Below are 12391 nucleotides of genomic sequence, written 5' to 3' on the forward strand. Positions count from 1 at the left end.
TCCTAATCATCCTCAAACCTTTAAACGGAATTTAGAAATACAAACCAAAGATTTTTAAAGGGAGAAAAATCAGTTTTCCAACATTCTTGGGGTTTTGCTTTTCCTGGAGTCCTGGGGATTGAACCCAGGGCCTTGAACCTGCTAGTCAAGCATTATACCGCTGAGCCCCAAGCCCTCTTATTTTGTGGCTGTTGTTGAAAAATGGTTTGTAGGAATCCAGGAGACAAGATGGAATTCTGAACTGCACCCAAGGAGACAGTGGTGGCTAAAATAAAAAGGAGCATCTAGAACTCATTCATAGACTCATCGATGTGAGAGCCAGAGAGGGGTCACGCTGAGCAGGGGGCAGGCTTGTGGTTAAGAACTTCAGTTCTGGGGGTGGGGGGCGGGGATCATCATACTCCTCAGTGGGCTCATCTGGAAAATAGTGTGCATAGCCCTTCACAGGGCTGTGAGTTGAGATGGATAAGTACAGGGGAAGAGCCTGTAGTATACCGGGCACACAGGAAGCATGGGGGTAAATGTTAGTTATTATGATCTCAATCTCTTTGTTTAGACTTTTTTTCCCTCCCTCTGCCTCCAAGACAGGGTTTCTCTGTGCAGCCCTGGCTGTCCTGGAACTCACTCTGTAGATCAGGCTTGAAGTCAGAGATCCTCCTGCCTCCTGAGTACTAGGATCAAAGGCATGCACCACCTCATCTCTACTGCCCTGCTTCTTCATGTAGTTTTATAGATAAACAAGACAATAAGGCCCAAAATTTTTAAGTGAATAGTAAGTTAGCGGTAAAACCAATGCTTAAGTCAGGTGTCCCGATTCTCATCCAATTATACAGACCCTCCTCCCCATATCTACGTGCTTACCAAATGAAAAGACATATTGACTCATGTAAATCACAGAGACCACACAATCATTTAAACCTTTCACCTGTCCAAAATGAAGGACTCCGAGTCTCTCTGCCCAGGACTGTGGCCCACGCTTCAGACAAAGTCTAATGCTAACAGTGCAACTGTTCCCTTCCTCACCTTAAACTTGTCGACTTCAGCCTTGGAACACGTGGCGTGGTATGACAGCACCTGATACAGAAGAGGAGAGAACGTCAGTATTGACATGATTGGGCCGTCTCTAATTCTCCTCTGTGGTGGTATTGTGTTCACCAAAATATTGTGTACCTTAATAAACTTACCTGGGGTCAGAGGACAGACAAGCCACTAGTTAGTCAGTGATAGCACACGCCTTTAATCCTAGTATTCCAGAGACAGAAATCCCTCTGGATCTCTGTGAGTTCAAGGCCACATTGGAAATAGCCAAGCATGGTGACACGCCTTTAATCCCAGAAAGCCAGCCTTTAATCCCAGGGAGTGGTGGTAGACAGCAGAAAGATATATAAGGCGTGAGGACCAGAAACTAGAGGCTTTTGGCTGGATAAGCATTCAGGCTTTTAAGCAGCAGTTCAGCTGAGAGCCATTGGGATGAGGACACAGAGGCTTCCAGTCTGAGGAAACAGGACCAGCTGAGGAACTGGTGAGGTGAGATAGCTGTGGCTTATTCTGTCTCTCTGATCTACCAAAATGGACCCCAATAACTGGCCTCGGGTTTGATTGTATTAATAAGAACTTTTAAGATTCCTGCTACATCTGGCGCCCAACGTTCATGTTACGAATTCATGAAAAAGCTGTTTGCCTGTGGCCTTGTGAGCCCCAGCTCAGGCCCAAGCTACACTCAGCCGGTGGTGGTGGTGGCACACGCCGGTAGGATTTGCTGAAGGAGACAGAGGCAGGAGGATCCCGAGTTTGAGGCCGGCCTAGGAGGCTTGGGAGAAGCTTTGGCCTGGATGAGCCACAAACTGTGGTGGGACCATGGAAGCAATGGCTACTGCTCCACATTGCCAGCTCCTTCTCATCATGTTGGTGACTGCGGTGATGCTGCTACCTGGGACAAAGGGTTTACTGCTGCTGGTTCAGAGAAAAATTGCCAGGACCATCGTGTTACAAGAAAGCATCGGCAAAGGTCAGTTTGGAAAAGTTTGGCAAGACAAATGGTGGGGAGAAATTGTTGTGAAGATTTTCTGTTCTAGGGAAGAATGTTCATGGTTCCGAGAGACAGACATTTATCAAACTGTGATTGCTCCAAACCACAGAGGCGGCACAAAAAAAAAAAAAAAAAAAAAAAAAAAAAAGTCCGCAGGAAACCATGACCACGCCTAACAGTGACTTTGAAATCTTCAAAAAGATGACAGGATCCTACAACGATGATTCCACGTGGACTATGATAAAGCCATTAAGCCGATTAACACCATGGAAAAATCGACTTTGGACTACAAACTGGTCAGAACAATTTCGAGATGGCTAGCTGAGATGATCCAGCCTGACAGACTACTTGAACAAAGACTTGAAACAAGCCCTGAACTTTCCTTTTATGCAGAGACTGGACAAATGATACAGGACTTGACAATTAACCCAAAAATTTTCTTTTCAAGATTCCCTAAAGATATCTTCACCCCTAGAAAGCAAAAAGAAAAAGAGAATATAGATATGAGATAGATCATTGAATCTACTCTGAGAAAAAAGATAAAGAAATAATAGGATAAATAGGTAGATCACTGAATCTACACTGAAGAAAGAAGGGAAGATATAAAAATGACAAAAGGTAGACTACTGAATGTATTAGGAAAAGAAAAATAAGGGAATATGGATATGATAAGATAAAAAGGGAGATTATGGAATCTACTTTTAAAAAGGAACTACTTGTTTTAAATAAGATAAATAATGAGAATTTTTTGGTCTGAGTTTATCAGATGTTACTGGACTGGACATTTTATATATATAATGGAGTTTTCATCTGAATCTGTCAAATGTTAATGGACTAGACATCATTAATGTAATTTTTAGCTGTATATATTGTATATACTTATTGGATAGTTTTTCTTGTATTAGTTATAAGCTTTTTTAATTTTAGACAAAAAGAGAGGAGATGTGGTGGTATTGTGTTCACCAAAATATTGTGTACCTTAATAAACTTACCTGGGGTCAGAGGACAGACAAGCCACTAGTTAGTCAGTGATAGCACACGCCTTTAATCCTAGTATTCCAGAGACAGAAATCCCTCTGGATCTCTGTGAGTTCAAGGCCACATTGGAAATAGCCAAGCATGGTGACACGCCTTTAATCCCAGAAAGCCAGCCTTTAATCCCAGGGAGTGGTGGTAGACAGCAGAAAGATATATAAGGCGTGAGGACCAGAAACTAGAGGCTTTTGGCTGGATAAGCATTCAGGCTTTTAAGCAGCAGTTCAGCTGAGAGCCATTGGGATGAGGACACAGAGGCTTCCAGTCTGAGGAAACAGGACCAGCTGAGGAACTGGTGAGGTGAGATAGCTGTGGCTTATTCTGTCTCTCTGATCTACCAAAATGGACCCCAATAACTGGCCTCGGGTTTGATTGTATTAATAAGAACTTTTAAGATTCCTGCTACACTCCTCCCTCAAAAATGGGCTTTGCTCACATCCACCACCTTGACTTGACCGTGGATTTCAATGTATAACAAGAGATTGCTATGAATTGTCCGTGAGGCAGACGGAAGGCTGACTACGGTACACCAGTATCTGTCAAAAGAACACCATGGAGGTCAAGACCACAGCCACCAGGGCATGTGAGGACCTACTAAATCTTTCTGCACTTACCAACCTTGGAGAATCACAGTTGGCCTCTGAATTGTGATTCAGCGTTTTCCAAATCTAGTTAGCCTTAGAACTCTGCTTTAGATGATATAGCAATGTCACAACATGCCCACCTAACAAGTCATTGACCAAGAACTTCTGAGAAACGCTGAGGTAGGGGAAGGCACACAGCAGCGGAGGCAGCACCCCAGTGTTTGAACACAGTCTGTGCAGCCATGCTGTCAGGGCATCTTCCCCGCTCTGGTGAACTTGCTCTTCCGGACGACTCTACAAAGTGGCATGATAATGATGCCGTGGAGACACCTAATGTTGAACAGCAGCCTGCTTTGGAAAATCAGAGGCTCCACCTGAAACCCCCGCCATGGTCATTGTCCATGATTTTCAACAGGAAAAAATCAGAATGCACTGTCTGTAACAACTTCCTGCAGCTTAGTTTCAGGGCAGCAGGGTTCATGGGTGTGTAGGAAACAAGGAACACGATGGAAGAATACAACGATGTTTAAGTGAAACTCTCTGTCAGTTTACCGGAAGTAAATACTTTGTCTCCCACTGTGAACAATTTTCTCACTGACTTCTTTCCCTTAGCTTTCCCAATCCCCTTTCACTTTCAGAAGGAACTCACAAAAACATTATATTGTGAGAGAAATAACATTTGTAAGCTTTAGCTATTAACCACAAAATGGCAAATGTTAACTGTAACAATATCACCTGGGATGGGTTTGTATTTCACTGAGTTCTTGGGAAAATTGAATGCAATAATATATGCCGATTATCCAGCGTAAATTAACTTATGTTGATTATATGAATAGTCAGTTAAAAGTCTACTTATATATATTTGACTGAATATCATATATTATGATTTTCATTGATTCAGTAGTTTTTCAATAAAAATTCAAAGCTCTTTTTGTTCTGTTTTATTAATGTAAACTGTAAGTTTGTTGTTATCTTAGATTTTCTTATGGTGTTTGCAAGTTCTTTTTTTTGTATATTGTCATTAAATCGGCTGTTAACCTGAAGAACCAAAGCCAAAAATTTCAATTTGAAGTTCTGCCACTAGATGGTGCTCAGCCAGGCTTTTAGCATGTGGCTAAGGCATGCTACTCTTTTCTTTAAAGCAATTTTCCATTTCCTTTATTATTAAAAAAGAAAAAAACTATCATGATACTAAATTGTAACTATTTGAATCAGTGAAGCAAATGGCTATTACAGAGTAAGCTGCTCTGCTCACTTAAAATTAGTTTCTTTTATATTTTTAATTGATGCATAGGGTTTGTTGATTTTAGAATCAAGTTCTGTAATCTATATGCATACATATTCATAAACATTGCTTCCCAGCCTGTAATAGCACACTTTTGTTTTCTTGTTTTTAAGAGGATGGCTAGCTGTGTTGCCTTGAATATTCTCCTGCCTCAGACTCTCAGCAGCTGAGACTTAGAGGCACGTGCATTATGCCTGGTTATTCTTTTTAATGAACTGGAGTTTTAAATTTTGATTTAATATATTTGTCCATTTTTATTATTAGTGCTTCATGTGTCTTTTCTAAGAAGCGTTTACTCACCACTAAAGTTACTGATGTGTGTGTGTGTGTGTGTAAAATTTGTTCTGTTTTCCTGTCTTCCAGAAGTTTCTTGCTTGTTTTTATGTTTATGTCTATGATAAATAAAATTTTGTGCATAAGGCAGAAGGAGATAAATACTTTGGGTTTATTTTCAGGACTATTAAATTTTCCTTGTATATTTTATTTAATTTGACAAATAATATAATCAAGAAGCTTTTGGTTTGGGCCTTTAAATCTTATCTCCTATTACATGACTCAGAACCAGAGGGTGGAGGAGGAATCAGGCTCAGAATACTTTTGGTTTGTTTTGCTTTTCTGGGACAGAATCTCACATTATATTCCAGACTATCCTGGAATTCATGACATAGCCAGGCTGACCTCTAACTTGTGCCTCAGCCTCCCGAGTGCTGGAACTCTGTGCGAGTTAAAGAATTTTTCAATCACTTTCTCCTAAAAGGTCCAGTACCATAGAGATGGACAGGAAGGAATTTTCACTCCTCACCCTGCAGCATCAAGCCCTTATGGTAGAATAGGGGGGTGATAGCAAGTCCCCTCTAGCGATCCCCAGAAAAGCAGAGTTATTCAAGGACAGAGGAGCAAGATACTCAAGACAAAGAAATCCTGAGTTTTTTTCGGCTTTATTCCTCCAAACACTTCTTGCTGTTTAGTTCTAGAGGACCTTGTAGACTGAAATACAGAATATTTTTTTTTGTTTTAAGTGCTATGTTGGTTTGAATGCGAATGGCCCCCACAGGCTCCTAGGTTTGTTTGGTTTCCAGTTGGTGGACTGGTTAGGAAGGATTAGAAGATGTCACTGGGGGTGGGCTTTGAAGTTTCAAAAGCCCAAGCCATTCCCAGTTAGCTCTTTCTTTCTGCCTTTTGCCTGTGTGTGACATAAGCTCTCAGCTACAGCTTCAGCACCATGCCTGCCTGCCAGCTGCCATGATGCCTCCCCCCATCCCCGATGGTCATGGACTCTAACCCTCTGGAACTGTAAACCCCTATAAACTCTTTCTTCCATAAGTTGCCTTGGTCATGGTCTCTCTTCAAAGCCATAGAGAAGCAATTAAGTGCTATGGGTTGGACCCAGGGCCCTGTAAATGCTAGGAAAGAGTGTGGGATACTCCATATGAGTCCGGGCATCATCCTTGCACAGAGACCTTGTCAATCTTCTCTGAATCACTGCAGCTTTACATGTGCTGCTCAGCACTCAGATGCATCTAGGAAGGGCGAGGGGATTTATCTCTCCACTGATTTTCTATGTTTGCTGTATACACAAGGTGGGGCAAAGAGAGCCAGTGACTTCTCCGCCTTCTTCTGTGTTACATTCTGACTAGGGGTTAACGTACATCAGTGGTCTTGCTATTCCCAGTGTCTTCTTGCAAAGACTGTGACCAAAAATGATGAACTCATTATTTAAATCCTTTTTAGACTTTAAATTCACGCAGGTCAGGGAACTACTTGTGTGAGTCAGTTCTCCCTTTCTATAATGTAAGCCTTGGGTATTGTGCTAGTTTGGGTTTTTATTGCTGTGAAGAGACACCATGACTATGGCAACTCTTATAAAGAAAACATTTAACTGGGGTGGCTTGCTGACAGTCTCAGAGGTTCAGTCCATTAGCATCATGACAGGGATCATGGCAGCATGCAGGCAGATGTGGTGCTGGCTACATCTTGATATGCAGGCATGGGAAGTCACCTGAGACACTGGGCAGTATCTTGAACATAGAAAACCTCAATGCCTACCCCCACTGTGACACATTTCCTCCAACAAGGCCATACCCACTCCGACAAAGCCACACCTCCTGATAGTGTCACTCCCTGAGAGCTTATGGAGGCCAGTTACATTCAAACTACCATAGGTATCGAATTCGGGTTATCCGGTTTGGTAGCAAGGGCCTAGGTGCACTGGGCCATCTCTCTAGCCCTGCTTCACTGTTTGAAAGCATCTACAGATACTGCTACTGTCACCAAGAACCTCATCATCTGGGATCACGCCCACTGCTCCACCTTCATGAGTTCAAAACTGCCCTCCACACTACGCTCAAACCTTGATGCAAGAGTCCAGTTTTCCATTGACAAATCCACTGACAGGTGTTGAGACGCTCTGGTGTGGCCGAACTGAACCCAGAGGGTCACACCTTCCTTCTTTAAGGCTCCTCGCTGGGCTTTCCTGGTCACACAGTGTTTGGGTTTTCATCCTAGTTCTATGGTCCTTCTCTTGTTTTTCTCCTTGCTTTCCTCTTTCGCTCCACACGCTGCAGTTTTCCACGACTGTTCTCTTGGCTGACCACGCTACATCACCCCATAGCTTTACACAGAATGCCTGTGTCAACAGCTTCTAAGTTCCATGTGCATTTGTCCTTCCTCTTCTCACTCTCCTTCCCAATGACCACCATCATGAGTTCCTACTGGGTTGACTCACTGACAACTCAACATGCCTCAGACACACATGTTGATATTTTTCCATACATGCTAGACAGAATAACACTCTACAACTCCAACTCACAAGACATTCGCATCCATCTCACCAGACATCCCTGTTATCTGTGAACATGTTACAGTAGAGAGCCAAAAGGGGTGTCCGCAGAAGGTATTTAACATTGGCAAGTAATTAGGTGGGTTCCGTGTGTCCACACAGTCCTTACAAGTGTAAGAAGGGAAGGAGGAAGAGTCAGAGTGATGTGGTGTGACACTGGACCAGTCAGTGAAGGTTAGGAGAGGGCCACAGCAGTCAGTCTAGCTCTACAAGGCAGGAAGGTCAGGGACACAGACTGTCTGTTAACATTGCCAGAGGAACAAAGACCTTCCTACTTCTCGATTTTAGCCTTGTAAGGTCTCTTGTAGACTTGTGACCTCCAGAGTTACAACACAATAAATGTGTTACGTTAATTCACTGGGTTGTAGTGAATTCATTACAGCATCAAAAGGAAACTAATGTTCTACACAAATCTTTCTCACAGAGACTTTCTTGGCTTCATAAGTAGCACGCTATCCAGCAACTGATTTAAACCAGAAACCTCAGGATTATCTTTGACTGTTTTCTGTGGCCTCCTTTCCTCACGCCAAATGCATCAGAAAAATATGACACCTCCACTCCTCTAACTCCACCTCTTCTTAAGCTCAGGCCGTCGTGGCCCTCCGCTGGGATAATGACTCTAAGTCTAGTGTAGCCATCAGCTAGAATAAGCTCACACAAGTCAAAACCTGATTATCCCGTCCCCTAGATGAAAACCCACCATTGGATGCCCACCGATCTGTCATATTTCCTCCAATGCTGCCTACAGATTGTTTACAGGTTTTAGGTTAACAGGGTAATCCAATCCTGTGCAAGGACCTAATAGGTCCTGTACCATTTGGCCATTGGTACCCTTCAAACTGTCCTTAATGTTACTTGTCCTCTTCTGTCTACTCCAATCCCACTCACCTCCTTTTGGATCTCTAAAACACCAAGTTCTTCTTGGTCTGGGATCTCCCTCTGCCCTCATTACGTGGCAGGGATCACCTTTTGAAATTGGGTTGATTCTCATGTCTTTACTGAGATCCTCTCTGATCACTTCAAGAAACCACATCTCCCTACTTATTTGTATCTTTTGAGTTTTGAGGATGCTTTCTCCATCACTTATCTCAACGGCCAGTATCCCTACACCAATCCAAGCCAAATCTATAGACAATGCCAAGCTCAATCCCAAGGCGTTCATTTTCTTTCACGCATCCCCACATCTCCCAGTGACTTCTCCTTCAGAATGCTTAATCTGGGTGTTTAGCAAATGCTTTGAGTCTGGAATATTTCCTACAATGCTTCTGTTATGAGCTGAATTGTGTATCTCTCTTGGCCAAACTCACATACTGAATTCCTAACTCTCAGAATGTGACCATATTTGGAGGCAGGCTATTTAAGGGGGTGATTAAGGTAAGATGAGGTCATGTGAGTGCACCCAGTCCACTATGAGTGGTATGCTTACAAGAAAAGGACCTTAGGATGTAGGACACAGATAACACACAGAGCAAGGAGTGACCATGTAAGGAAATGACAAAAAGAAGCCACCCATGAGCCCAAGAGACCAAACCACTGGTGTCTCTAGGCTTGACCTTGAGACTCAGAAATACAGAAAAATTCATTTCCGGCATTTAAGCCATCCAGCCTGTGGTATTTTGTTACATTACAACAGTCTTCAACAATTAATAGAATGGCATAACCTCACTAGCCTAACATCTGTGACAGAATTGCAGGAAAAGAACAGAAGTCATTCCTGATGACTTCTAGCGCAGTCAGTCTTCAGAAGAAAATCATCACTGTTTTATATATGAATAAAATTATATGGCTCAGCTGATGACCAAAACATCAAGCCAATTTCTATAGTCAAGAGCAGAATTTAACAAAACATAAAAAACACACACTTTATTATTTTTGAGCATTCTTGGATAACCGAAAGGATTCTTCTATAATTCCATGCTGTATTAATTTTATAATCTACAGAGTTCCCTAAGCTTTCTACTGCATAGCAAAGATCAAGGTGTAGCACACATTTTGAACAATAATACTTGTTTGATCAGTTAAAAATGTTTCATTGAATGTATCTTAATAGTTTGGAAGAAAAAAATTGCAAAATGGAATAATAAATGATACACTGTCTTCCTCTATGAGAAATGTTGTTAGGTTGTGAGGGGTTGGCCACAGTATAAACAGTAGTTAATTTTTCTGACAGCTAAATAAAATTTGTATAAAGCTTACATAGGAAAGTAAACAGCTGATCCCTGGGACACTTGAACCAACATTAAACTTTCACAAGGAAATTTCTATCCCAGATAGATTTCTCTTTTGTGTCACTGTTAATTTAGAAAGTATTTGGAAGTTGAAACCAGGAACTCACTTTTGTTGATGAGCCCTGACTTACGCATTCTTTAGAGTTCTCAAATAAATTGCCATTGGCGGAAACCCCGCCACTTTAATTAACTTTGGGATTGAACTAGTTCCTAGCAAAACAGAAAAAGCAAGATAAGGCCACTATCAAGCCCGAGGAAGGCAGGAGGAAACAGGCATGCTTTTGTGTCCGGTTTGCCCAGCAGGAAAGGACAATTAACTCCATTTCAGGGGAAGAGCAATGAAGAAAGCTCAAAACAGGACTCGAGTGTCAAGCTTTGCCCTCTGCCTCGTGTGGGGCAAGACCTGAGCCAAATGCTTGTCTTGCAGATCCAGGCAGGAGCTTACGTTGGTAGAGGGCAGAGCTCTTGTCCCGGTTGTTTTCCGTGTTAACTGGGTGGCCGGCCATTTGCTCCTAAAGTGAGAAATAAACCACTGCAGAAGCACAGATGTGAAGAACCACTTCACAGAGTGGAGGAACCAAGGCCCCAGGAGCATCCAGAGCGGCTGTCTCCCTCCGGAAGGGGCTGCATGACTATTTACTAACAGGCTGATGGCTCTGGTGGCAAAGTGGCCCTTGGTGACACATGGAATGAAACAGACACTGAACTTTTCCTAAGTCAATTTGAAGCAAAATCCCAAACAATTTCTAGTGAAGAGTGCTGAAATAATGAAGTTTGCCATCAGCAGTAATCCTTGTGCTAAGAAAGGTGACAGTCTCCCTGGAGAAGCCAGTTTTCTTGGAATGACCCGACAGAAATGTTATTTAGCTGTGTGAGGATCTATACTCCTAGATTAAAAAAAAAATAGTTGACGACAGGAATTAAGACATGAGGACTGAACAGTTGCCTTCAGAGTGACCTGTTTCTAATGTCAAATATTTCAGAAACAGCCCTGTTGTCTGATGGGGTGAACTATTCGAAGAGCTACTTCAGATGACTGTCCACCATACAATTGGTTGTCGCCATCTTCAAAGCGTATGCCATATTTTAAAAAACTATGGACTTGAACTTTTTGAACTTAAAGTAGAATAAAAAATAACTGGATCTGGAATAATAAGTAAAATATTTTCCTATTATCTAGATGACTTTAAGATTAGCTGTTTTTTAGCTAAGGAAGTAGGGTCACATGTAAAGCTCACAGCAGCACATATTTATGGTGTACCCTTCTATAACTAAGGTGGTTTGGATGAGAATTGTCCCACATGGTCTTGGGCATTTGGAGTCTTGGCTCTCTGTTGGTGGTGTTGCTCGGGAAGGTTTAGGAGATACAGCCTTGCTACAGGAAGTATGTCCCTGGAGGTGGGCTTTGAGATTAAATGCCTCCAGCCATTTCCAGTTAACTGTCTCTGCTTCTCCGTGTCTGCTGTTCACAATGTGAGCTCTCAGCTTCCTGTTCCTGCCACTCTGCCGGCTGCTTGTTACGCTGCCTCCACTTTGCCATCATGGACTCCAATCCTTCCAGAACAGTAAGCCAGAACACACGTTCTCTTTCTTAAGTTGCCTTGGTCATGGCATTTTATTCTAGCAACAGAAAAGTAAGTAATGCACCGGTGAACGCATTTCATGTGGGACCTCAACTTACTTGATTGCTCCTTGTTGTCGGAAGCAAATCCAAGGTTTAACTTAATCTTTCATTACCTAGATTAAAAATGTAATATTAAAGACTGCACTCCAAATCTCAATCTAAGTTTTAAAATATGCCCTTAAAATGGACATCTGTTTAGCGCCCATCAGCTCACGCATAATGACAGGACTGAAACTCACGTGTTGCTGCTTTAACTGTTTTTTGTCTTTGCCCTGAAGTCACTAAACATCGGCACCTGTGCACTTGCTGGAGGAGAAAACTCTGCACCTTCACCCAGAGTATTTCATGTGCAGACTAAGAAGGCCACCAGTCAAAGGCAGGGTCTCTGTTCCTTCTCCTTCATTGAGGGAAAAGTTTGTGATGGCTTCACTAATAATGTAATATGCACAGTGTTGCTCTGAAAGTTGTTCTGGGCCCAGTACCTAAGAGCCTAGAAGCTTCTATTTCCTGGTTCTTGAAATGGTCCCTCCTGTAGCCATGAACCGCTGTGTAGAACGACCATTTACCCTGTAAGGAACTCCAGTCACACGGAGAAACCTAGAGGTTGAGACACCAAGGGGAAAGAAACAAAGCCCTGCAAGTGTGAGAGTGAGGAAGCCATCTTGGAATGGAACCTCCAGCCTATCATGCTCAAGGCCCTAAGCTGGTACCACAGGGATATGAAGCAATCTACCCATTCAAGCTCTCTGGAAGTCTGCATCCCTAAG

At 42.6% G+C, this 12391-nt stretch overlaps 1 protein-coding gene across 3 annotated transcripts in view; it reads right to left on the reverse strand.

The window, feature by feature from the left end:
- Pde11a (phosphodiesterase 11A) overlaps positions 1-12391 on the reverse strand; it is a 364881-nt gene that overhangs the window by 133606 nt on the left and 218884 nt on the right. For all 3 annotated transcript variants that reach the window (XM_006972471.4, XM_042275494.2, XM_076569730.1), the window contains exon 10: positions 1024-1074. In XM_006972471.4, coding sequence (XP_006972533.2) covers positions 1024-1074 — 51 coding nt within the window. The remainder of the gene's footprint in view (positions 1-1023; positions 1075-12391) is intronic.

This window comes from Peromyscus maniculatus, chromosome 4, assembly GCF_049852395.1.
Source record: "Peromyscus maniculatus bairdii isolate BWxNUB_F1_BW_parent chromosome 4, HU_Pman_BW_mat_3.1, whole genome shotgun sequence".
NCBI lineage: Eukaryota > Metazoa > Chordata > Mammalia > Rodentia > Cricetidae > Peromyscus > Peromyscus maniculatus.